Source organism: Numida meleagris, chromosome 16, assembly GCF_002078875.1.
Source record: "Numida meleagris isolate 19003 breed g44 Domestic line chromosome 16, NumMel1.0, whole genome shotgun sequence".
Lineage (NCBI taxonomy): Eukaryota > Metazoa > Chordata > Aves > Galliformes > Numididae > Numida > Numida meleagris.
The window spans coordinates 6,632,809-6,660,104 of NC_034424.1; the positions used below are offsets into that span (position 1 = coordinate 6,632,809).

A 27,296-nucleotide genomic window follows, 5' to 3' on the forward strand; every position below is an offset into this window, starting at 1 on the left:
TTCCAGCCAAGCAGAAAGGGTCAGACAGAACAATAGACCCTTGGGAAAGCAACAAGCTATGATGTGATGCTTGGTTAAGAACAAGTGGCGCTTGAGTCAGAAATACCTTGAAAGCATGATCAGAGCCTCAGACAACGTAAATTTGGGCCATGATTTATTTGCATGTGCTGATTCACTTCCCATGCAGTACAGCAAGCGCGTTTCCAAGTCTGTTCCCTTGGCACAAGGATATGTGACACAGAAATGTCCCCCCCATGGCAGCCCCTGCACACAGTAGCACCACACCCCTGCTTTGCTACCCTACACCCCAGTTTCCCCACAGAGCCCTGGTGAAAAATTCAAACCAGAAAGTGATCCCTGTGGAGCCTTCCCCAGCTTGTGGGTCTCAGGCTGCACAATGCAAAGACAAGAAGCAAAGCATGCTGGGGGAAGGGGATTAATCAGCGGGAGGTGATGGCAGAAGTCCGGGCTCTCATTAATTAGAGACATGCGCTGATTAAGAGAGCCTCTCCCACACCACACTGGGGAGCACAGCATCCTCCTGCAGACACACTCTCCTGCTCCCCAGAGACATGGGCGCTCTCTGGGTACTGCTTCCAATCACAGCCCTGGCAAGCAGAACTGCAACGTGAATATGAATACCTGCACAGGAATTTGGATAAGCTAGCATGGCAGAAGTAAGTCCAGTGGCTGAAAACAGAGCCTGACTTGGAGCAAAATTAAGGCACAGGAGGAGGTGACCATCAGCACAGCTGATCTATGGCTTTGTGGCTTCTGTATCACCTGATGTTTGCATTGGGCCTGAATTCTTTTCTAAGAGATGTAGTGCAGCTCAGCTGCATGTTATGACATTGATACTGACATCAGGGGATAATTTTATCTGTCTTACCCTGTGCAGGAGATCAGACCAGACAGCTCCTTCTGGCTTGCAAAGGACTCCATATGCCCACATGTAGCCATCGACATAACGAGACCCTAGAGTCAGGCGTGGGTTTTGGACACAATCGTTTTAGAACTAGAAGATGGTCAGCAATAATCCTGGTTCTGGCAGTCCTTGGAAACAGTGAGATAAGGATTTTCCTAGCACGTGAGGCTGGCATAAACTCGCAGTGCCCGCTGGCAGCACTCCTCAGGAGCTCACAGGGAAGATGCTCACAGCTGAGTGCTGCAGCAAGGAGGTGGCACATAGACCTCCACACTGTGACCTCAACTGATGATTCATTTTGCAGCTGCTGCTGGCGAGGCACAGCTGTTCCCCTGTGTTGGACACTCTCCCCTCCCCACCTGTTTGCCCCATGAGCTCTCAGGCTTGGAAGGCTGCAGAGTGCCTGGGTCAGCTTCTCGTCATGTTCATGCAAAGAAAAGGTTAACCCCAGCCTACCTCCAGCTCCCATCTGAACACACAGCTTCATGAGAGCATCTCATTATGGAGTGTAGTCATCCTGCCTGCAGGAAATGTTCCAGCTCTCGCTGTCAGCTCCAACAGCTTCTGGCTGATTGGTTTCATGGTGCTCAGAGAAGTTGGAAAGGATTGAAGCAGTGGATAAGAACCCCTCATACCACGGAAAAGATTACACGAGCCCCAGAGGTGCGTGAGCTGGTGAGAAGGTGCAGAGCATATCTGTGATGGGAGCAAACCCACAGCTCTCTCTAGGTCTGAACTGTGCCAGCTCGATCTGAACTTCAGTGCCCAAAACACAGCCTGGAAGTGGAAGGTAAGTGCTGTGTGAAGTGGCACTGCTCATCCATCAGACTGGGATTCCCTCTGCATGGCTGGCAGCATCTCACTGCTGAGAAGAGCTCTGTGACTGCTGCACTCTGAGCATGGATAACCCGGGCCGAGGGCAAGCTTCCTCCTCATCCTTACAAAGCGTTTAAACCATTGTATGTGAAAATTAAATTTTTTTTTTTTAAAAAGCAGCAGGGTAAAGGTTTTTTTTTGTTTGTTTGGTTTTTTTTTTTTTTTTTTTAAAGTGGAAAGCGCTTTAGCTGGATCTTCTCTTTTTCCACAGGGATGCCAAAGCCTGTTTTGATCCTGCCTAAATTTCTGCAAAGCTTCAGGAAAACATGCGGACAACGGCGTTTGCAGCCTTGCTATGAGGACAGCCTTCTATTTGACAGCGGGCCCCTTGGATACCTTCTGGCGTGCTGCAGCTCCCAGCAGGACACTTGTATTTACAAAGATTAGCAACGTAGAAACCTTTCCATTCTCACCTCCACTTTGGCTGCTGCTTCTGAAATGCTTTAAGGCTCCCATTCTCCAGAGAAACTACCCAGAGTGGGACATCTTCTTTGGGAGCTAACATTCAGCAGGCTGGATCACGAGGAGGACATCTCTGTAAAGATCAGGTGGGTCAATCTCTTACCTCCTGGTAGTTCTTATCTACTGTGGAAAAGCGTATGAGGAGAATCTCAGGGGGCTTTGGCTTCCTGTCATCCCATATATATTCTGGAGAGAGCACCTTGGAGGGTTTATGGGAGAGAAAGTGTCTGTTGAGATGGCTTTCTTCCTGCCAGGCTGCCATGATCCCATTGGCCTTGTCTGCCAGGATGGTCATGTGGCAAGTCTTGGTGAACTCGTAGACCTTCTTGACCAGCCCTCCAAACACAGCTCCTCCATAGTAGAAATCCCCTTCTTCATCAGAGATGTAGGCTGCCGAAGAGCTCCTCCTCTCATATGGGAACTGGCTTCGAGGGACATTGAAATAACCAGGGTGTATGGCTGCTACGATGTCACCGAGGGTCTCAGCCCCCCAGGCGCTGTGGAACACCATGTCAATGTCCAGGCAGAAGAGGTAGTCCACCTCCTGGTGGCTCGTCTCTGCTATGTGTAGGTTTATGGCCTCCATCCTGCGCATGGAGATCTCTTGCCAGCTGGGATATTTCTTGATGTGCACAACATTAAACCTTCGGCCTGGTTGCAGCTGGACATCGGGGATCGTCTCGGGGTTGTCGGTGAAGATATAGTAGATCACTCGATAGCCTTTCATGAAGTGCATCTCTGCTGACTGCAGGAAGCGGCCCACAAACCTCGTGTATCTGGACAGACAAACATGAACAGCACAGCAGAGACATGGGGCTACGTGGTGGATCACGGGGGGTACTTCAGTGAATGAAGGCAAGGGAGTGTTACTAGGTACTGCTGCAAGAATGCATGTGCTACACATGCAGTGAAGAACAGTAGAGGATAAGGAATAAGTCCATCATCCCCACTTTGGCCAACCAACCACCTATCTACATCTCTAAGCCCCACATATAAATTCTTCCAAAACCTTCAGGTATCTTGGGTGCTGAAGTTATTTTATAGGCTCCTATGATTATGGAGGCAGCACATATGCATAAAAAACCTACTGCAGATTGAAACAGAATTCAGCTCTGCTGAGGACAAGAAGAGCCCAAAGCATCTTTCCACAAGAAGCCAAGACCTGGGTCCCTCCCCACATGGTTTACTTACTTTCCAACAGCAAAGGCTGTCACTCCTATGGTGAGATTCAGTGGCATGTAGGCACTGTCCAGGATCTCAGGGCTGAAGGTACCTTCCCAAACGATGGGGGCCAACCATGGTGTGACCGTTAGCACATCCTGGCGCCTGAAAAAAGGGGGAATGTTAATGAAATGTGACCGTTCCCTTTGGTTTCAAGCCCAGTAAATGGGGAAGAAACACTGGAGAGTACATCAGCGTTGACTTCTTACGGATGGTGCTGTGTTCAGATCTCCCTCCCCGCACTCTTATTTAGTGCCACACAGCACAGAGATTTCAGTTCCTGGGTTGAAATTCAGCACTGTTTGTGGAATTAGCAACAACAAAAAAAAAGCAATCACACCAAAATCTCATTTAAGCCTCCAGGACTTATCTGCTGACGGGAGTTTAATGACCTCGGGACTCACGGAATGGGAAGCTATGCACATTTGTTATCACTCTGATGCACATGGCTACAAATGGATTAAAATGCAAGTAGTAATATATAAATCATTATAGGAATATGCTCCATGGCTATGGTATTATTAAAACACAGCTTGTAGCATGACAGTTGTTTTTTTTCACTATATATATATAGCTTTAACATATTCAGATAGAATTTAAGATTCTTTACATGAACCGGCATTCAAAGATACAACAGCTACAAGAAACCTTTAATCTCCTGGGTGGGGGGAGTGGAAGTGCTGAATATACATGCAGCACAGCTTGATGGTACCCAGTGGCAGTTATGCAATGCCATTTCCACTTTCTTCCTTCTTTTCAGGGCTCCTTTCCCACCTTCTTGATTTTTTTTTTAAAGCAGAATGTTATTTACAACGTCAGGCTTCCCCTTGCCTGTTCGCATTCCCCTGGGCCACAATCTGTGTCACTCCACTAATGAAGTTGGTCATGGCCACATGGTAACAGGTCACACTTTGAGAGCAGAGCAGTCTCCTACCTTGCATGCTCCCAAGGCAATAGCAGCTGAAGATGTGTGAGAACCAAACTCTCCCCTATGGTAATGTCCACAATTACAAGATGAAGGTGTGCACCCACTCAACACACACCAGACAGCTCCTTTTGGAAGCCAGGGCACTCACAGCAACGCGGTTCTCTCCTCACTGCTCCAGCACACACTAGCTGACTCTGCACGTTAATTTATTCCAGTTTGGAGGAGTGAAACGCTCAGCTACAGCACAGCCCGTCACAACAGCCAGGTAAAGCCTCGCTCCAGGGTGTGCTAATTAACAGTGGCTGATGAAGCGGAGCTGCTGGAGGTAAGAGTCAGGCCACGGGAGCTGGGCCAAAGGAGACCACAGACAAACGTGAGATGACAGGAGCGCTGCCTGAGCCACATCTCACTGCTGCTGCCTGGAACCTCCCATGTCTGTTCAAGCTCACTGGGCTGACTGCTTCTAGGCAGACTCAGCTGCAGGAGTGCTTGTAATTTGTTCCAGGGTAAGATCCAGCAGCTTGGCTGAAAGCGTTGCTGAAGGTCATGCAAGGCACCTGCTCAGTTTTGCCCTGAAATGGATTCAGAGCTCACTCACAGCTGGCTAAAGCTGCAGTGCAGTTCCAGAAGATATAATAGTTAGAAAACAGTCAGATTTATTTCTCATCTCAGACAGAGGCCCTGGCAGCAATGTGTAGATGGGCTAGATGTGTAGATTGTGCTAATGTATTAATTAGGAATATACAGTAGGTATAGTAGCAAGTATACAGTGACTGAAATCAATCCTTGAGGAGCACGGGCAGCTGTAGGCATACCCACGCATCCAGGCTTCTCATGGAACAAGTGAGGAGGATCCCAGAACCATTAAGGTTGGGGAAGACCTCTAAGATCACCCAGTCCAACCACCCACCTACCACCAACGCTGCCCAGTAAGCTGTCTCCCCAAGTACCACACCTCCCCTTTCCTCAAACACCTCCATAACTGCACCACTTCCCTGGGCAGCCTGTGCCAGTGCCTGACTGCTCTGAGTCTCTTCCCAATAGCAGATCTTTGAACGTCTGAGAGCCAAGGAGTGCACAAACCAAAGCCAGCAGCTCTCTATCATGCAGGATTAAGAAACAAACAGCAACATTCAAACAAAGGAACTTACTTTGGAGCCAGCACTCTTGGTTGCTGATAAAATAATCTGTAAAAAGGAAAAAATATCCATTGAATAATACACAAAATATGCCTAAAAAAGAGGAACCATGGGAAATAAAAAGCTATTACTTACTGGGGGAAAAGCTGGACTGGCTTCTCTTCCAAATACTGGAGTTTCTTGGAGCTGTATAGTGGGATGGGAAAATAAAAGGTCTGTGATGCTTTTATTTTAACAGGACACAGGTTTAGTTTTAAGACCTGCTGGTGTACAGATTGCTGTCCCAGTTCCCACTCCATTTGCTGGGCACACTAGTATAGACAGTTGGGCATTACCTGGGCACATCTTAAAGGGCTGCCAGGCAAATCACAGCTGTGGTACCGAGCACAGAAGGGAACAGTAATGGGGAAAGGCAGGCAGCCCTCCAAGTCTGTGAGTAAATCAGTGCAGTGGTCAAAAAACCAGGGAAGCACACACTTGTTGGGGGCTGCCAGTGCTGGTCACATACGTACTCATTCCCTGCACGTTTGTTCCTGTTCCCCAGAAATGCTGAGCAACCTGAAATATATCGCACTTGGAACAGCATTTGGAGAAATGAGTAACTTATGAGACAATATTTTTAATGACTCTGAACTCGTTATGTGAGCCTTCATCTCACCCCTCTGGCTTACATTTCTCCATCCAGCACCCTAGGATACACATCTCCCAAAGCACAGGGAGATCCTACGTGTACATATGCGTGATCACACCCCAACAACAAACCCAACGTGAAGCTCTATGATGATACAGCAAATGAGACTTCGTGACCTTTGTTTGCGCTGTACAAACACAAAGCTGTCCCAAAGGGGAAGCAGGCTGAACAGAAAGGGCTGTGTCACCATCGTTTTATTTGAGACACTAATCATAGATTAATCATTGCATAAAATAAAAGATAAGTGAGCACTTGCTAACAACCAGGTGTACTGTCAGCAAAGCACAGCTCCCGTAGCATCAGTTTATGATACTCATTACATACAAAATGGGAGACTTACAAGATTCCAGGGCAAGGAAGGTAGTATGGGAGGTAGTGCACTTTCCAATTCCCAACTGCAATCCTGTAAGCGATAGCAAAGAAACATTTTAAGACAGGCAGCATTGAAACATATATTCCTGGTGTTTCCCAGGACGTTCTCAGGATCTGGCATAGGTTGTAATCAGGAACTCTAGTTAACTGCTCATCTACTTTACTCGTTAGTGTAGCACACATTGTATTCACCCTTTAACATAATACAGCACTGCTAAGGTGTAAATGGGAAGCTGAGGTTTAAAGGAGTCCAGAAGCACTGAGCTCAAAACATCAGGATTCAACACTGTTTACATCAAGCAGTCCGCAAAACTTGAAATCTACATGCTTGCAAAACAGATGCACAAATGGAGACACGTGGGGCAACATTCAAGACTGAGAAGCGTGCAAGCCCATGGTGTGGCACACCGATGCTTCCTGAAGCAGAGATGCTGGGTCTTAAATTGCAGAACAGAGTTTGTACAGGCTTCTGTCTCCCCTCAGCTTCGGTCACGACAGCATGGGTCATGCAGAGCAAGGAGGGACTGCCCAGGGCCGAGGTTTTGCTGAGCAATGGGTACGCACCCAGGGCTGGGTGGGGAAGAGCTGCCCCATTAGGGTGCGGGTGGGGAGGGAGGATTAGCAGTGTCTGTGAATCGTTACTGCAAGAGGAACTTCCTGCAAAACACGCTGCCTGCGCTGACCTGCTGTCACGCTTCCTGCTGCAGCCAGGGAGCTCCCATTTAAACATTAACCAGCTCGCCAGTGAACGCTTACCAGATCAATGTGGTAACAGCAGATAGGCCGATGAAAGATCCCACCGCCTTCCTGGAAATCATGTAGAGGAATTTCTGGTGCGAGCCGAGAGCGGCGGGCTTGGTGCCAGGAGCTGTGGGAACGGCTCTGCTGCAAGCAGGGATGACAGCACCCACGAGTAGTGCGTAACATCCGTGCGAGGCGGAGCGTTCTCTTCCTGGCTGACAGCAGAGCAGCAAACAGCACTTGGTGCAACACGGTGACCAGCAGCCCTGAGGGCCGGGCTGGGAGTGGCATGGGCACAAGCGTGGTCGTGGTGTCATACTCAGGGTTTGTGTGCTATGGGCATAGATGAACCTTCAAGAGACTGAGCATGTTGACACTGGATGGGGCACAGCTGGCCGGGAGGGGGAAGGATAGAGCAGGCAGCAAGCTGATTGGGCTCATCACCAGGGCTTTAAACTGCATTGGATAGTGGAAATCAATATCCCTGACAACAATCAGCAGTATGTCAACAATTCCCCAGCGTGCAGTACAGAATTACCCTGTGTTCAATGAAAGCTTCCTTTTAGACTCCATAAAGTGATGATCATCGCTACGAGAACGCTAGTTCTCAGAGGGTTGGACTGGATGATCTCCAGAGGTCCCTTCCAACCCCTGTGATGCTGTGATTTAATTCCTCCTAGAATGGAATGGGCTGATGTCATGGTTTCATGGTTTTTCATCGTGTTCCAAATCACACAGTGCTGGTTCAGTGGTGGAATTCTTGGCTGCCATGCACGAGGCCTGAGTTCGTCTCCCAGCCAGTATGACAAAATTGTCACAGTTTGGCCTGGTTTCCACAACAACGGGGCAAAGGGATCCACAAAAGACTTAGTTCACTAAATAATAGTAGCATATTTGGGAAACTAAGTTGTTAGGTTTTCTTTTCCCTTTAAGATCATTGCCACTGTTTTCCTCACCCAGGCCCAGCTCCCTGCCCGTTCCCTTCCCCCCCCTCCCAGGGCATGGATCTGTGGGTCCCTTCACCCCCTTTATCACAGAAACGAGGCCAAACCATGACAGCTGAGAAAGCGCATACAAACACATCCACGAGGTATTTACCTGCATCCCCCAATTACTCCAGTAAACATGCAGCATGGTAACTTTTCCTGTGTTAAAGAGAACGTTTATTGGTAGAACAGGAGGAGCAAGATTTGTCTGATCTCACGTATAGAGTTGCTTAATTTTCTGGATGGACTGATTCCACCAATTTTCCCAGCGCTGAATTGTCACCAGCTGGGAGGTACTTTCTTCCTTGATCTGGGCGAACTGCTGCTCAAGTTTACCAATGTATTTCTGTACAAAGAACAACAATTAAGGTCAAAATTAGTAGAAAGCAGCTATAATTCTACTTTGCCTAAATCCAGGTCGTGACCCACTGTCAGATCCTAGAATCGCAGAGTGCCTAGATGATTGCACGCAGACATAAGAGTGGATTTCTATGCACAGAGAATATTGCTTCAAGGTCTGAAATTGCTTTGTATATTAAAATTTATCCATATCCGTACTTCTTTTAAAAGAAATAGATTCACAGCAATAATAGACAACTCCTCCACACACACACAGTCCACAAGAGCCCATTCCCACAGATTAACCTTATATACAGCATCTCTTGCTTCCACTGCTGCTACGTGGCCCAGTGTGGTCTTTGCTGCTGTAACTGATGCAGTTTCTCTGAACGTAATGCAGTCTGAATCGTCCACAAGCGTGGTCATGGGTATTCCTGGCCAGGTCCTTAAAGAAACAAAGCAAATAAAAAACAAGCAAAAACCCACAGGAGAGTCAGTTGGAATAGAAGAGAGCAGATCATACTTGCATTTAAAATGCAAAAGATCACTATTGTTTTTTAGCCCTCCATTAGTAACTCCTTTATTCAGTGCAACCAGGAGCTCTGCACAGTAAATAGAATTCATCTCTTCCAAGGGAAAACACACAGTATTCCACAGATTTGTAAATGGGCAAGCGATAAATAGTGGTAGAGCAAAGTGACCAAGTGATTTTAACAACTGGAACAAAAAAAACAATGAGAACAGTGCCTGATGTCAGCTTAGGAAAGTGAAATGGGAACGTACTGAACGCTGCTGTATTCAATATTACCTGCTCCCACGTTCAACTAACTGCTCAGCCTCAGGGGTCTGCAGAGGAAGACCAGCTTGTTTACGGTGGATTAATGTGGATGTCTTCTCCCTCGGTGTTTCGGTTTCTGGAAGATGATGTACGATAAATTCAGGAGGAACCAGAGGCAGCCATGCTGTTGCTTTCAGGTAACTCCATGTAGCTAGATGCTCATCACTTTCAAGGAATAGCTCTGCACATGCAATTGTGCAATATTTTCCACTTAAAGTATTAGAGAATAGACAAGTCTCCTCTTCCTATGGAGAGCCTGCTGCAGTGTTTGAGAAGGAAGGAGAACTCTGAACAAGGAATTCCATCCTTACTTACTCGGTACTTGTATGTCATCAATAGTAATGCTCTCATCTAATTCCAGCAGCAGCTTCTCTGTGAAGGCAGCCAGCGCCGAAACAAAGTTCTGGGCACACTGGGCAGCACGGTCCTGTTGGGACATCAGATACCAGTGAGAGGAGTTCCTCTGATAATCTCATCTCTTCTCCTTTTAATTTAGCTCTGAAAGAACTACACTCCTTTCCAACCTTGATGCTTTGCAACAGCTGCAGAGAACAGCCACAGGGCTGCAAATGGCACAGAAAAGGATCTGAAAGTGCCTTCTGCAGTGCTCTAAACACTATCTGATCATCTCAGGTAAAGCACAGAAACCTACAGAGTTCTGTGTGTGGTTGCCACGTAGATGTATATTTGGGTTCAGCATCCAAACCAGATAGGAAAAGAAATCTGCAAACACAACCCTTCGGCCCAAAGCAAAGGCCATTGTGGAATTCACACACACTGAGCAGAGGGGCTTTCAGGTATTGCTCTAGAAATGGTACGTGTGTATGCAGAGCTAAGAGGAGGAGGAATTCAAAAATACAGAACCTGCAGACAGAAAAGAATTTTGAGGAAGCGGAGAGCTACTGTCCTTCCCAAATGGAACATCCATCAAGCTGATATTAAGCACTGGCTTTACACTCACCCGAAGCATCCGTGTGTGGAGGTGAATTGCATCAACGTGGTCCTTTTGCAATTTTGATTCCCGTTGGCACAAAGCCTCCAGCTGCAGTGAGTTGTCTGGATGTCCCAGAGAGGGACGTAATTCCTTCTTGTGTGCAGCCTGTAGGCAAACACGTAAGAAATGTTTTCCATAAAGAGGGTGTAACTGAGTCATAATTAGAAAGAAGTGAAACCAATCATTTTATACAAAAGCATACAGAAAGAAAATTTGGTGTATTCTTTAGCTGATTCAAGATAAACCTTGAAGTGCACTGTTTTTCCAAATTGCTTGTCCATTGAAGAACAGAGCCTCTGATCTCACCTTGGATTTTGTTTACAAGTCATCACAGACAGTCATCTCTCTTATCAAGAGATGGTTTAAAAAGATAGTAGCATTTCCTTATCTATAGAAAAGTGTACCTACAAATAAGCATGCCTGTACTGTAGTACAGCTACACAATGCTACAGCTCCTAAAAAGTTTAAATCTATGAATAATTCTGATGCTTTCAGCATTGCTTATGCTGGAAGCATTCCAGTACATCCATGACACCTACCTTCGCGCTCCTCCAGTCCTCCAGCTGCTGATTGAAGGAGTGCTGAATGTTACTGGTGGCACAGCTGAGCTTCTGTTCGTGTTCCTTTAAAAGAGCATCAACTGCCAACTGGGAGACATAAGGGAGTTCCTCTTCAAACAACTTCAACTGATCCCAAAATTCTTGCAAGGAAAGAAGATTCAGCTGAGGTGAATGGACACTGCAGTGTCCATAGAAGATAGAAGATAGAATTCCCTCTCTTAAATTCAGTCCCTAACATCGCTTTTCCTGAGCTCCATAAGTACAGAAACACACTTGCTAGAAGATGTGACCTTGTACAAGTCTATCAACTTAGTCAAAAGCTCTTTCATCACATTCTACATAGCAGATGATACATTAAAGACACTATTAACCCAATAAAACCAACAATTATTGGCCCAATAAAATGAACAGCTTTTCCACTTATCTACCTCATTCTTGACTCGTTGCAATTTTCAGTGGAATTAAGAGTCTTGGCTGAATTAATTTACCTTTTAGACAGGAATTGTAGTAATCATCTATCTGGCTTTGATACGACAGCAGATTCTGTCTGAGTACTTCTGCACAACGTTCAAATGTCTCCGGCAGATCTTCAGGCATTGTGATTTGATGCTTCTCTTTGTGGTAGAACTCCTTCAGGAGTTTAAGATAAGACAGAGAAGGTGCTGATAACACATACAAACAAGTCATATCTACGCATATAACAGTAGCAGGGATACAGAAGGCTGTCAATCACTCTCTTATTTGATACCAGTTATCTTCCTCTGCCTGTGCTTAATTTTATTCCCTCTCTGCTCTTTGAACAGAGAGCGTTTCCAAGACTACAGTGCAGCTTAACTACTATGTCTGAAAATATATTATCAGTCCTCTTACTACTATACTGCTCTTAGCTTTGGTAACATGCCTTCAAATATTAGTTATTATAATGGTACTACAGTCCTATTAAGGAATTGTCTGATAGATACTTTTTCATTAGAATGAAGAAGATTAGGACTGCCTTGGCTTTGCTGCTGTACAACCAGACACAGGAGTTGGTGCCCCCAGGAATTAAACCACACAAGGTTCTGAAATACCCAGTCATTAATAATACTTGATGTAGAGTGTTTTTAGAAATTAGATGGCCCAATGAAGTAAGCAGTTTTTGGATAGCCATCCAAACATTGTGATCTAACCAAGTCATTCAGCTGACACGTTAGACCTAGAGCAGCAGAAGGGTCTGAAGAACAGCTTTCTTACCTCAGCGAGACAGAGCAAGTTGTTATTACCCGTCCAGAGAATATTCATAACAATCCCCTTAAAAGTACTGAAAATGAACAAAAATAATAATAAAAAATACAATCATACTGGATAAAGATCAGTTAGTTCTAATAGAGAAGGAGAATGGAACCACTGAAAAATCATCTCTGAAATGGTTTGTTCCTTATTCATTTGTGCAAATGAAAAAGTGAGCCCAAGAACATATCACCCCCTCCTGAGGGGATGGATTTCTTTCCGAAGATACACATGACTTACTTAGATTCAGGAGGCTTTTCTCCAAATATCTGGAACCTCTTGTCACTGAGAACCGATCTGGTGCATTTCTGCATGCTAAGAAGGCAAAAATATATATATATATTTGTCCATAAGTCTTTTGTTTCTCTAATTATTTGAGCTAGTCAGTGATGTGATAGGTATAATATTGAAGAGAAGTTGAGAAAACGTAACTCTAGAACTAGTATTACATGGAAACTATTGCTGATTTTAAAATCCCCATGACTCTCTCCTCAATGGCTTTTCAGAACTATCCTGTTGCTCTCACCATTAGACTCACTCATTTCATCAGTGTGTGCACCTAGCTCAAGATGTACTATTTAGATGCTGGACCTGGAAACGAAGCCACGTTGATTTAAGAGTGGGGTTAGTTGGCATTTCAACAGTCTCATAATACAGATCAACAGCTGATTAGCAGGAGAAAAGCACTCCTCCATCCCAAGTCTGAAATGAACCAAAGGGCTGATGACAAGGACACAAACTGTGAGATCCCAAATGGGAAGCAGAAAGAAGGCTAACACTAACAAAAATGAAGAATTTCTCCAAGAAGAGGCAGTGCATGAGAGGATGTAACATCTCACCTTCCTCTTGACGTCCTTTTTTCAGTTGCCATCTTCTTGGTGTTCCGAGCTGCGTGCTTGTAAGCGTCAGATCTCTGAGGACCTTCATCAGGTACATTTAAGTGAGAACTCTTCTTCTGCGTGGGAAGAATTGCTTTGTATTTAATAAGGAAAGAAGAAGAGCGAAGTATAAATGCCAACTTTCTTCCATAACAAATTTGTTATAACAAATACGGGTACTTCATTAAAAACCAAAGAAAAAAACACCTTATCTTATTCTGCACCTTTCATTGGTTAAGAGCCAAAAAGATACCACAGTGCAAAGTAAAGACAGCTAAGGTGACAGTGAGGATGCATGACCCTCTCAAGGCTAACATGTAAGCTGCTGACCTGGAACAGCTCAACCTGCTCCCTAGCAAGCTGTGAACTATAACTAAGATAAATGAATAAATTAAAAGAACTTCCAGCACACCTGGTCCCAGTGAATCACTGCTGTCCTGATTTAGGCCTGAAGATTTTCTCCTGGATGACTGAATTCTGGAACAAAAGGAAAAGCTAAGTGGCTTTGGAATACCTGGCTACAAGTTCCCTTCTCCTAGCAAGTGTCCAGTGCAGATCAATTACTGAGATGGTGTTCAACTGAAGGGGCTGCATTTACAACCAACAGTGTAAACAGGAATACCTTCATGGAGTAACTAATTGCTTAACTGGAATTCAGGGATTTCCTACAAGCATAGCTGTGCATGAAGTTGTTCTTATTGCTAGCACAGGCCTTGTAAAGAGAAGATATATATGTAGCAAGGAAAATGCAAATAGACAATGACAGAAAAACGTAATAAGGCAAACAAGTACTTACCCGAGTAAGTTTTTAATAACGCTTACTGATAAATCATCAATTGCAGATTTTCCCATTCTGCTTGGATTTAACAAAGGAAATCTGACAGGATCCAGCCCCATCATCCTCAATTTGTTCTCCGCTCGAATAGCAGCAGCAATGGGACCTCGTAATGTAACCTCTGCTGCAGGAGGGGCAAAGTGCTCCTGAATTGGGCACAAAATGAAACCACGTAGGTTGTAGCAGGCAACTAGCATCAGCAATACATGTAATTACTGTTTATAGAAATAGATATTCCAAACATGCTATTTTGCTTGACAGGCTGGAAGAAAAACTTCTGTAATTCTAGAAGTGTTGTCACAGCTGTATAGCTCTGTGGCACTTAGATTATGGATGGATCCTCACAATCATCTTAAGCACCACCTAAACATTACTCTCAAAGATTACGAAAACTTTTAAAACAGATACACATTAAAAGATGACTCAAAACTGAATAAAAGGTAGAGAACAAATACTCTCCTACGTTATCATATGGTATTGTTGCGTTCACTAGCAGGCAATCAAGGTACTGGCTCCTCGCCTTCAGTTCTTTGATCACTACTTTGATGAAGTCATACAACTCCTCAGAAGTCAAAGACTGAAAGAAATACGTAATACAGATGGCATTTACTACATCAGAGAGAGGAGACTTCAGATATGCTGACAGTTCCATGCAAGATCACTTGGAACTGTTCTGTTAACACATACACGAGAGCAATGAGATTGCACTGTGAACAGGAGAACAGGTACAGAGCTGCCCTGAGCCAAAATGTGGTCAAAGTAAAATCATTTCATCTGTTTAGAACTTACTTCTTCATCTGCAGTAGGGTGAGCGAAAGCACAGAGCTTCTCCAGGCAGGATTTCAATGCTGCTGCCTGCACATTGGAATTTGCTACCTGGAACAGAAGCAGACATTGGTGAGGGAAAATCTCATTCAAGGGATTTTCAGAACCTCCGCTTTGAAACCACGAGACTTGCTAGTAAGGAGACTCAGTCACTAGCACTCACAAAACCAACACTGCTCTGCTCAGATGCACATGATCCATGTGCTGCAAGGCCACAGCGTTCCAGGACAGCTGCAGGAAGGCCATGGTTTCAGAGCACAATGACGAAAATCAGTTTTGAATTGACACAAGAAGTTACTTGTGGTCGGTTCGCTCTGAACTCAGCCAGAAATCCATTCAACGGAATAAAAGAGGAACGATTAGAATTCCTTCAAACAAAGCTCTGATGTTTCTGCTCGTACCTCGGATTTGATTTGCACCCGTAGATTTGTCAGAAGCTGTTGGATCTTCTCCATAAAGACTCGATTCATAAAGAGACAATGGAACCTTGTTTCAGCCTGGTTGATAACTTCAGTAGCCTTTAAAAATCCCAGAAATAAGAGAGAGACTCATTTGTTTTCACTCTTTTTTTTTGGCTTAAATAGTTGAACTCACCGTTTCTACTTATTCTTCCATCACGTATTTGTCACACAGAATTAACCAGAACGGTTTTAAAGCTCCAATCCAGGATGATTATAAATCACATTATATATGCCAATACAACCCATAATCCAAAAGGGTGAAGCTCTGCACACACCTGCTCCAAGCAGCTCGATTCCATTTTCTCCATATCAGCCACAATTAACTTCTCCAAAGAATCAATATGTTTGCTTTCTTTCTGAAGACGCTTACTGAAAGACTGTACCTCCTCCGGAGAAAAATTGCCTCCCTCCACGAATAACCTGAAAGCAGCCAGCAAAGGGAAAGCCATCGCTCATCACAGAAACACCACGGTTGGAAAAGACCTCCGAGATCCTCCAGTCCAACCATCTGCCTACCACCAGTATTTCCCCACTGACCATGTCCCTCAGTGCAGCATCTCCATGGCTTTGGAACACCTCCAGGGACCGTGACCCCACTGCCTCCTTGGGCAGCCTTTGCCAATGCATTATTGCTCCTTCAGAGAAGAGATTATAGCTGAGCAGTTCTACCACACAGATATGAAGACGAATGAAAAGAGGGTAACAACCTTGGCTTAACAACTAATGTTCTTTAGAGGAACATATAGCAACAAAGAAACATTACTTTTACTATTCTGCCAATAGAACAAACGCCGATATCCAGATACAGATAACTTTACCAACATTCCTCCAGCAATATCTCTGTACCTGCAGCCTTTGAGAAAATCCACATTTGAATCTCTTAGTTTTCCCAAAGTTTCCTCCAGATAGTTCCGATAACTCCTCAGGGAAACTCGGATGACGTCCAGGTGATGAAGGAGCTCTGGGCACACGCTGCTGCTGGAGGAATCTAACCTAAAGCGAGCAGCAGAAGATGGGGAAAACACATAGAAAGAGGAGCAAACGTTACGGTTCAGAGACTCCCAGCTTTAAGACATCAGTAAGACCTGAGAACTCTGGGATATCTTACTGTTCTGATAGCAACTTACCCAATGGTGATGGTTTTGATGAACACTCAGCACACACCAGCAAGCAGCTGGTGCTGTTGCAAAGCATCCTTCAAAACCCATTAGTCTGTTACTTTGCGGATTCAGTAAACCGGATAAAGTCTAAACAAATCAAACACAGTCCACTTTAAGATCAGTACCCCTTCCAAAATATATGGAAAAGGTGATCCATTCAGAGAGAGAGGGAACAAAAATTATTGCCATTTTCACAGAGTTCCAGGAGAGCCTTTACATGGCAGGCAGAAGGGGCTCAGAACAATGCTAGGAACAGGCACGCCAGCTCTGGCTGCTGGCACACTTACTGCTCGGCCACAGGAGCCCGAAGGAATGCTGGTTCCATGTCGCGGATCCGCGAGTCCAAGTTTTGGATGCTGTCATTTTGCTGATCACAAAATCGGAGGAATTCAGCTCTCTCCTTCTTCAGAGCTTCTCCCACCTCATGGCAGTGGTGCTCCAGACACTTTTTATGAAGTAACAGTTCCTCTGATAAGAAAAGAAGAGTTACAGTATGGCCATTATTCCCTGTTTGGTACAGACTGCCATGACCACCGTTACCAGAAGCACCAGTGAAACAAAACAAACTGGATCCCAGAGGACCTTAAGACCACTAATGAAGTAGACCCAATTCTTTGACTTTTCTCCTCGTGGTGTCTTATGCCCCAGACAATTCTGAATCAATTCAAATCAAATCACAAACATCTTTTGTTTGCTCTGAGCTCTTTTCTTTTGGTCACTGCTGATCTCCTTTATCTTTCCATTCTCAGCCTTGTCACAAACGGAAAGAGAAAAGGTGTGCTGGTGTCAGTGGAGCTCTTTTGCCTGTTTGATTAAATTGAAAGTGTACTTTATTTTTGTGGAGGAAAAAAAAAATCATTCTATTTTAATTTATTTGGGTAAGTCGAGAGCGAACCAACCAGCCTCATGGAAGCTGCCAAGAAGGTATCTGCCCTTCTCGTAGGGAAAGGGGGATTAGAAAAGCTGTTTTCCTCTTCTTCCCAAAGAGACTTCTTCACAGTTGGCTAAAAACCAACAAACCCACCTTAAAATCAAGCTTTTCCCCCCAAAATCCTTTTAGGAGAACTGTCAAGATTTCTCATTAGCAGCCAATCTGTGGCTGCATAGTGATATTTCACACAGGTAATTCCTTTGTCTCCTGTACTCAGAAGTCACCCCCCCCCCAGCACTTGTTCATTTTCGTTTTTCCTTGTATGATCATCTCCAGATGAAGACAGACAGTGTTCAGAGTGAAGAAGTAGGTACCAGCTCTAACACTGTAGATATTTGTCTCTATATTCTCCTGCCTCAGTTCACACGAGAGAAGATGCTGCCGAAGTTCTGAACTCAGCTCCTCTTTCTTGGCACCTACAGTGGCCCACAAGTTGGATAAGGACTCTGCAAACCACTTCTCCAAGTGTTCAAAAAAGCAGAGGCGCACCCTATGATTTAAGAAAGAAATTCTTACAGCGAGGAACACTGAGTAATAAACAGAAATGCCCTACACACGTTAAATGTAAGGAATTAACTCTGGCTACAGGAAGATGAGGTTTCTCAAACCCTTGCACTGTGCCAGTACTACTCATTTTGTCTACAGCTGTTAACAATACTCATATTTTATATCTCTCTAATACTGAAATGATTAGACTTGCTATAAAAATGCTCTGTCACTATTAATGTTCACTCACTAAACTTTCTATAATACAGGAATATTCCGTAAGAGGGAAATGCTTGTGTGGTTCATCCAGGAGCCATGTATGAAGGGCGTTACCAGAAGTTTATCTTATTTTTACCAGTTAAAAAGGGAATAACATCAAAATACTCAGTAATTTTTGCATACTTAGTCTAACGTTCCTTCCGAAGAGCTGAAATGTTTCTGTTACCTAAAGGGAAAGAGAAAACAAACAGTTTCCTACTAACCTTTTCTTCAGTTCTACAAACACCGTTTCCTTGATAAGTACATGTTCCAGGTACATAGGAAGTGATCCTTTTTCATCATATTTTGTAAGATGCGTCTCTAGGACATCAGGTTTCCCTGCCTCTTCAGCTCCAAGAACAGTGTAAGTGTTTCCACTGGAAGTGGAAAAGGTCTCAACAGCGATTTCAGAGATTCCCACCTTGCTGCTGTTGAACGTATCCTAGGAAACAACTGGGAATCATCACCCATGGCCTCTAACAACACAATATTAGAATAAGTGAATGCATGCATCCATTGCATGCACCTGAGTTCCCCTGGGTTGGCCCTGCCTTCCCACCAGGTGCTCCATTACTGCTTCAAGCTGTGACTGAGCATTTCCACTACATTAAGGAATGGTTCTGAACTGTTTGATAGACTCCCTTCACCTAGTAGCAGCATTGAAAATCCTAATGGTGAAGAAATACTGTTTAATAAAGATGGACACATGCTCTGTGTGCAAACTAAATATATGCTAAGGAATTTAAGACTTATTTCAGCAAGGTGACCTCCTGTTTGCCATGATTTTACAAAAAGCTTCCATCACTTTCAAATGTATTCTCTCACACTTAACTTCTGGAAAGCTCACCCTCTGTTCTATATCATCCAGTTCGTCACTCCCTTGAAGAGTGCTCTCTCCATCTTCTTGTTCCTCTCTTTCTTCACTTTCCTGTGCAAAGACCTTCTCATTCTCAGGAATATTTGTTCGTTCATTTTGTTGTTGACAGCTATCAGCCTTTTGCTTTTCTTCATTTTCCTGCACAACACTCTCCGTTTGCTGCTCCCCCGGATTTTCAGCTTCCAAAACCTCAGCTAATCATTTCCAGAAAGCAGAGTTTTAGTGATCACAATACAAAGAAATGCAGATGAAAAACAAGCAAGCAGAAAGGCTTATATGTACTATCAAGGTATTACCTTGACCTGGAAACATGGAGTCTATCTTTCCTTCCAAGTTCTGAAGGAACAACAGAACAATTTTAAAGTAAGGATTTGCTTGCTTATAAGAGATTCAGATTCTTTTCCAAAATATATCTACTTCATTAGCCTACAATAGTCTCAAAAAAATCATGCACCTGGGAGACTTCAAAAGAAGTTTGACTTCTTCATACCTGTTTGAAGATTTCTTTTACATTAAAATATTGGCTAAGGGATTCACTGTAAGAAATCAGTTCCTGCAAAATGGCTTCTGGGTAACTTGTGACTTCCTCCATGAGAACTTTGTTGGACGCCTCATACCTGTTAAATTCAGAGCTGCTGGTTAAGAGACTTAAGTATGTATAGAAATAAAATGAAATATAACTACTATGCCCTTTAATCCAAATCTTTGTGATTAAAATCTCATAAATGCTTCAGGCTGGGATCAACTATTCTGCTACACCTGAACACATTACATCCTGGCTTGTTCGTAGGGATTAACTTGGTATACACACTTCAGTGAGCAAAAGCTACCTCTTGTGATATTTTTCCTGACATTAAAAGGTATATTGCTTTTGTTTGGTTGGTTTTAATGGTCCTAATGAATGTAAAGAGCACTGAACCAACAGCTCTAAAAGCAGTTTCAGTGTGGGGCGTGTGCATATGGATCTGCCTCATGGTTTTCTAATATATGTCAGATCTGACCAACAGAAGATACCTTCTGGGTGTGAAACTATGGCTGCATCCTCTCTGCCTATTCAGTTTTCCTTTGGGTAAAATATTCAGCAAGTAGAGCTGTAGGTGCTCACATGGTTGTGACTCCTAAACGTAGGTATTGTTTGCCCTAACCTTGCTCAGTATGGAAATTGTTTCATTTTACATCCCTATGCGAAGCACCAAGCAGTGTATTTCCACATCGTCATACTACAGCATGAACAGGGCCTGAACTGTACAACCAGCTTCCACACACACTTATTAAGTCTGCACTACAGAATTCATACTCAGCTCTGATGCCATCCAAAGAAGAAAGGGCATTCTTCAAAGATTTCTTCAGGTTTTTTTCAGAGCTCGCTGTCCTCATTTTATCCAAAATGATAGCCAGATTAGTTTCCATCACCTAAAACCACATAAAAAGAACCCAGTAAAAGTGATTTAGTATTTACTAAAATGTTTTGTAACTATCTAGGCTCCAAAAATAAATTACAAGAATGTATCCAAAAACATAGTTGATAGCATGAAAGTAACACCCAGAAAATCCAGTATAAGTGTTAATTATTACATTTTTATTTTTATACTGTTTATACACTTGAATTCACAAGGCTCTTCTGCATTAAAAAGCCCTTTCTTTACATCATACTGTATTCTTATTTTTATGCTTATACCTGAATTGATTTATCCTGTTTCCATCTGCATTCATCTAATTTCTTCTGGAGTTCACCCTCCAGCTGGGACAGTTTGAGCTGATGGATGTCCCAGAGAACACTGGCTTCCTTACAGTAGCTATACAGGTCTCTGCAATTCTGCTTGTTGCATTTAGCCAGCTCCTCAAAGCCTCTCTGAAAAACACATCCAAGTTATCATGAAACTGAGTGCAAGAAGGCGAAATACAAGAGTAAGGGGACATATGACATGATAAAAGGCGATCAGCCTTCAACAGAGTCTCTTCTATTCTGAAAAGAAAAAATAGTCCAAGTAAAACAGATAAGAATATGGACTTTTGTTTTAGAGGCTGAGCTATCAAACCTTCTGTTTATTCTTCTGGTACCATAAAGCATAGAATAAACAAGATCTGCACAACCCCAGAAGTACTTTGCCATCCTTCATCTTAGGAGCAATTACTCAGTCACTGTCACGTATAGGATCATATAGGATAGGACTGACAGAAATTCAGAAGGGCATTCAAATCCATCCCTCCTCCTCCAGGCAGGATGGGCTCTACCCAACCTACCTCTGACAATTTATTATAAAACCATCGCTGATAAACTCTTCCCTTGAATCACATCCTAGCTTTTTAGGTACCATCCTGTTTTATTTATGGGACAGGTACTCAATCACACTACAGCAAGGCACCAATAGCCTAAGAAGCACATTCATAGCACATGAATAATAGACTATTCCTAAAGAGGAATAAGAGTAAATGCAATAAACATACAATCATGTGCTCCAGTTCTTCTTCAAACCGACATCGTAGTTTCTCAGTCAACAGAAGGAAGTCAGAAGCCACCATTTCTTCAGCCTCTTCTTGTGTGCAAACCTTCAGATTCAACAGGTTATTCTGAATGAAAAAACACGAAGTTATTGACACACATATGATATAACAGAATATCATATGGCTTTTAGAAAATGAACACGGACTAAAATGGTTCGCACTTCCTATAGCTCCAGCATCCAGTCTACACAACACGTTTCAAAGACAAAGATTCAGTCTCCCATATCTCACCTTCTGGGAAGTAAGCAGTACAATCCTGTTCAGATATGGGGAAAAACAGAGCTGAGTGTGACGTTTTTTCCCCAAAATAAGAGAGATTAAGGACAAGACTGAGGGTTCTGACCCTGAGGTCACTACCCAAGCGTGGGGCGGCACTTCCTTCATCATTGCTAGTTGTTATTGCTTTTACACATTTCAAGTACAAATACCACATGCTACCATGAAATGAAACGGACAGGGGGTATCCCAGCAGAACAAGGCAACAGTTGGGACTAATTTATCTTCTTATCTCAATCCTCAAACCCTAGCACTGCAACAACACTTCATATACTATTACCAAGAACCCTTCCAAGACCTCAACAACGCTGTGGTACCGACCTTGCACAGCTGTGCTTCTGCCAGACATTTTTGCTCGACACTCTCATACTGGGCACGAATTTTCATCGTACACTGCATATTGTGGGCATCTGGAGGGTATGGAAAACAGAGCATTGACAATACTTCACTATTTCCCAGAACACAGCAAACATACTTTCAAGCACCCACCTGACTCGTTACTGATAGGGGAAAAAACAAGACAGAAAGAACTGCTTGAATTCCAGACTGGTTTTCTGATTTCCCACCTTACCTATACTTCTGTTTAAATCCACCAAGGAGCTGTACCACTCATTAATCTCAGCTTGTGTGCTCGCTGGAGGCAACAAATCGCTATCAAAATAGGAAACAATATATCAGATCTCTTCAGAGATAACCCAGTCAGTTGTTAAAAGATAACATTATAAATCAGCATAACCAGACTACCCTGCTTTATTTACGGCCATTTCAGCAATGAAAATAAAACAAGATGAATGCAGTTTTTCAAGGCCACTGTTTACCAACAGGGAATTAAATCTCCATTGTTGCTACATCCATTATAAAAGAAAAACTGCATTTGAAGATGGCAGCGTTGCACCCAAACCATCTTATTTTTGTCAGAATGGACAGAATTCAAAAATAGCAGTATGAGGTGTCTTTTAACATTCACTTCTTCAGGAATTCTACAGATCAATCTCCCACCCAGAAATTTGACAGCATCACCCATTTTTACATGCACATCCATCCACGTCCGCCTCTTTCTACAAAGCTTCATATATCACTCAGGTTTAGTTCTGTGTTACTGCATTTCTTGCCCTTGATAGCCCCTTGGTAGTGAAACAGGTGCACCAAACAAGGACACCAAAAAATACTTTTTTTTCCCCCCATTAAAAAGAGCTTTATGGAAGAGATTTTGGCCCTGCCTTACTGCTGCATTGGACAACCAATGCTCTTTGCTCCATCTCAGATGGAGATGGAGCAAAGAGCATTCAGCAGTCACATCAAAAACTAACAGGGCAGCTTGGGTTGGAAGGGCCCTTGGAGGTCATCCAGCTCCATCCCCCACCACGGGCAGTGGTGCCACCACAAGTCCCTCATTGACTACACCAAGAACTCTACTTTTGTTACTGTACTCTCGTCAGTCATACGTAAGATGCTGCAGCAATTCCAGCCTCCGTTCATTAAGCAGAATCTGACCGCTCATCATATTTTCCATTTCTATTTTCACCATTTGGGGATCCTGTATTTCCTCCTTTGCCATAAATTCTCTGTAGGATGGAAGAATACATCGATGCAAATATGCGTTGGGAAAAACCGAATGCTTGAAGCACAAACACAAAACATGTCTTAGGAGTACCAGCTAAAAACAAGAAAGCTAAGTTTGGAGTTTTATTGGGGAAAGATACTAAAATACTACTTTTCATAGAAAACGTGATGGAACACCGGTCACTTTATGCTATTCATGCTCCAAAATATGAACTGTTGTCAAACTTCAGACCTGAAACTCTGTATGATGCAGTTCTTTCGTATGAGCCTCCAGTCCTTGACTCTATCTCGCCACTTCAATTGAAGCGATAATTCCCTTTTCATCTCTGATTTCATCAGATTAAAGAACAGTTTGGCAATCGCCCTCTGATTAGCCAGCAGCGCTCTGTTAATCATCTGCGTATGAAAACATAAAGACAGGAATAAAAGCAGTATATGACAGGAATAGAAAGTGCCAGCTCCGTGTCAGACTGAGGAAGAAGAATTGAAATGACAAGAAATACCCCTGCAATATAGAAACCTCTCTCCTACATGGCAGAGATTGACAGGTAGCAGCAATCATTTCCATTTGAAAATGAGAAAAGAGCAAAATATGGGGGTGGGGGGGATTTCAGATCGCTGTCTTCTTACAGGTGAAGCTGACTCCCAATGAAAAGGGCTTACCATGGCCTCATCGTTGATGAACCTGTGGACATCTGCTGATGACAAGAAGGAAATTTCCTCCAGCATCGCAGTATACTTCCTCAGCACATCTGTAATCTGTACAACACAAGAATCAGAAAGACACAAAAGGCTCTGCACAACTGCTTGCCTTAGGGAACTGACACTTCAATGATATTAATAAGAATTTGTTTTTTTCCCCAAATAAATTCAATTGGTTGACAGATCGAGAAGTGAATCTTTAAATATTGATGCTAAATTATTAGATACTGATTCATAAAAGCAACTAAAAATAAATCAATCACTTTTGTTGCTATTTGACTGATTACTTCCTGGTATCTGTGATTCCTGAAATCTGAGCTCACTTTGTCAGCTCGGCTCCATTCCACCTTTTTTAAGGTTTCATTCCACTCCCGAACCCACTCCTTTCTGGTCAAGGATTCCTGCTGCATGGTCATCCACAGTTCTTCCAAATCCTGCAAGAAGGATTTACTCTCAATCTCAGTGAAAAACTAAACGTGGGGAAAAAAAAAATGCATTCTTATCAGAAAACTGCAGCAAGACATAGGCAGGTGTGCTGCTGCGCTGACCAAACAGACCACAAACAACAGGTACCAATAACCAAAGAGCTGACAGTAGCAAAATCTGCCTTACTTCAATCGAGAAGCCTTCCAGAGTGGCATCGAGCTCCATCTTCGTAAGAACATCCATTTTTCTATCAGATTCCATCAGTTTGGTCAACAGCAGATCTCCGGGTTCCAAAACAAAGGGCTCGATTTCCTGAAGAAGGTAAAGAAGTCAGCCCCATGCTTTGAACATCAGGCTCTCAGCTTCTGTTCTAGACCACCTGCGCTGCCAGCTCCAGCCTCACCCTGGCGACACAAGCAAGCTCGCGGTGCATTGAGGTCAGTGCTGCGCCGTGGCGGCCTCGCCGGCATTCTGACACGAGCTCCAAGAGGTTGCCTCTGCTTTCCTCAGGAACCTCTGCGAAGAAAAGGAGAATGATGGAGCCTAGAGCTGATGAGAACAATTAATCACTAAATCAGAGCTCTAAGCTCTACTGTCTGTGTAGCATTCAGGTGCGATGCTGAGAAATGGCAGTTTTAAATCAGCTTATATCATCACTACCTTCTGTACTCTAATTGTCATTGATTGACAGTTTCACTTCCCCCCTACATGTGGATTCTTCATTGTCATAATTACATACAAATCATTATAAAACACATCAGATCGCTTCTGAGCTCAATATTATACCTTATTCAGCTCAAAACATTGTACATACAGCGGTTTCCTCCAAACAAAAATGAAAATACCTGACATTAAGGGAAATACATTTTACCAACAAGATCGGGTAGGGCTCTGACTTCCTCAGCTGCAAGGACATCTTCACTTTTCCAGGACACCTGAGATGCTGTAGCTTCCCTGAAACAGAGCATAAAGCCTCGCTTCGTACTAAGTGAGACCACAGGTTTGCAATTGGTACGATGCTCCATTTAACTGGCAAAATATAACATTTAAGCAAACAAAAGCCTCACTCTGACTTCAGAGAATATGGCTCATAGGATTTAATGGCGTTGCTTCTCAAATGGAAGGAAACAGCCTTTACCTCCCTATCAGGGTGCTGTGCTCCAGCTTGGGAGGAATGAGGGTGTACTTATTCAGCATGAAGGTTATGGTGAAAAGGATGTGGGCACTAATTTACTTTCATGTTTATGAACGTTGCTCAGAGCAGAGCTGAGCGTTCCTACTACCACACAGCACCTGCCCCACTAACAAGAGGCTCAAGTCAACTAAACTGAAGGAAATAGTTTTCAAAACATGGGAAACAAACCTACTTAAGAATAATGGTATATTGCATAATCATTACTGTGAACCACCAAAGAACATAAAACATAGCTCAATAGTGTATATTACTGTTACGCAATGGAAAGTGCAGCAATGACAGCAGAGCAGCAAGGTCCCAGGCTGCAGCAAGGGAGGACTTGCTCAAATACAACAGCTGTGGGCACAGAAATAAAGGAAAGAAGCTGCTCACCTTCAGAAGGCCTCAGGTACACAGAGATTGCCAGAGAGAAACTCTCACCTCCACTGCCAACCCTTAAATGAGGGCTGGGCAGGGGTGGATCCTGGTGCATTGCATCATTGCATGCACCTGTGCTCCCCTGGGTTGGCCCTGCCTTCCCAGCAGGTGCTCCATCACTGCTTCAAGACCTGACTTAGCATTTAAGCTACAATTACATATATCAGATGGTATCTGTAATACATAGAGGCTTACATCCAGGTTGCTCTGAACAACAAAATAATCATACAAGAGCTTTTTAAAAGGAAAGTTGTGCACGTGTAAGCCATCACAGACATTTGACGGGCTGATGGTTGGACTAGATGATCTTAGCAGCAGTTCCCAACCTTAATGATTAGCCTGAGAATCAGCAGCAGCTCAGCGTACTCATTTCACATTTGGTGAAAAGGAGATAGACTACAAGTGCCATGACCAAAAAACTGGGTTCCCAGCGTTACAGCTCCATGCCTGCGGTGGCAGAGTCACACTGCCACGCAGCCAGGAGGTTCTGCTCCTGCTCTCTACCTGCCCAGCAGCAGCTTTGCTCCCGCAGTCTCCTTCCTCCCATTGCATGGCGATGGCCCCGTGCCGGCCGAGCTGCCCAGGTCCTCGTGCAGACGGAGCCGCCCTCTCCGTGCTGCGCCCAGCGAGCGCACCCAGCGAGCCTGCAAAACCCGAATCCAGAACGAGTTGCAATCCTCCACTGAACAGAGAACTGTGACAAAATAACGGATGAGAGAGGGTAAAGGCCTCAGAACAGAACAGCAAAATAAAGCGAGGCATACGCATAACAATTGTCGTCCAAAAGTTTTTTCATCCCTCCCCCATTTTGAAAACGATCTCTCCTCCATCTGAGGGGAACTGAAGCAGGCTGAGCGGTGCCTCAGCACTCCCAAACACCCCAGCCGGGCCCGCCGCAGGGTTACACTTCATTTCTACTTCAAACAAACAACGGAGCAGCACAACGAACTCATCCGGCTGTTGCCCGTTTCTTCGTGTTTTACCTCATCCTCGAAGAGCTGCCTGTAGACTTCGCCGTTGGCAATCACGCGCACCGCCCCCCCCGAGCCGCGCGCTGCCGGCGCTGCCATTCATTCCCGCAGCTTCACCGCGTCCTCCCGGCACGGAGCGCCGCGTCGTGCGCTGCCATAGCAACGCCAGGGGGCGTGGCCAACAGCCCG

At 44.1% G+C, this 27,296-nt stretch overlaps 2 protein-coding genes across 8 annotated transcripts; both read right to left on the reverse strand.

The window, feature by feature from the left end:
• Nucleotides 138-8,591, reverse strand: LOC110406850 (globoside alpha-1,3-N-acetylgalactosaminyltransferase 1). 2 transcript variants are annotated; one of them, XM_021413859.1, is made up of 6 exons: nt 8,454-8,591; nt 6,583-6,645; nt 5,687-5,737; nt 5,564-5,599; nt 3,455-3,589; nt 138-3,039 (listed from the first exon to the last, which is right to left on the reverse strand). In XM_021413859.1, exons 1-6 carry the CDS (start codon nt 8,480-8,482, stop codon nt 2,355-2,357), a joined length of 999 nt encoding a protein of 332 aa, XP_021269534.1. In that variant the 5' UTR covers nt 8,483-8,591; the 3' UTR covers nt 138-2,354. The 2 variants fall into 2 exon arrangements, with proteins under 2 accessions (XP_021269534.1, XP_021269533.1); XM_021413858.1 differs by lacking the exon at nt 8,454-8,591 and adding an exon at nt 7,371-8,349.
• On the reverse strand, nt 8,496-27,280 carry CCDC180 (coiled-coil domain containing 180). Of its 6 annotated transcripts, none has more exons than XM_021413837.1 (37): nt 27,120-27,280; nt 26,641-26,780; nt 25,396-25,478; nt 24,928-25,040; nt 24,711-24,836; nt 24,422-24,532; nt 24,060-24,155; nt 23,629-23,792; nt 23,279-23,398; nt 22,405-22,484; nt 22,155-22,243; nt 21,501-21,623; nt 20,731-20,904; nt 20,350-20,465; nt 19,543-19,669; nt 19,349-19,388; nt 19,008-19,246; nt 18,400-18,617; nt 17,746-17,921; nt 16,788-16,968; nt 16,187-16,333; nt 15,616-15,760; nt 15,281-15,397; nt 14,844-14,930; nt 14,518-14,631; nt 14,016-14,200; nt 13,632-13,696; nt 13,181-13,313; nt 12,582-12,656; nt 12,306-12,372; nt 11,561-11,702; nt 11,052-11,212; nt 10,480-10,617; nt 9,834-9,945; nt 9,489-9,699; nt 8,987-9,125; nt 8,496-8,687 (listed from the first exon to the last, which is right to left on the reverse strand). In XM_021413837.1, the coding sequence occupies exons 1-37, from the start codon at nt 27,204-27,206 to the stop codon at nt 8,556-8,558; spliced, it is 4,773 nt and encodes a 1,590-aa protein (XP_021269512.1). In that variant the 5' UTR covers nt 27,207-27,280; the 3' UTR covers nt 8,496-8,555. The 6 variants fall into 6 exon arrangements, with proteins under 6 accessions (XP_021269512.1, XP_021269513.1, XP_021269511.1 ...); XM_021413838.1 differs by having other exon boundaries at nt 19,023-19,246; nt 26,641-26,789; nt 27,120-27,274; XM_021413836.1 differs by having other exon boundaries at nt 26,641-26,789; nt 27,120-27,274.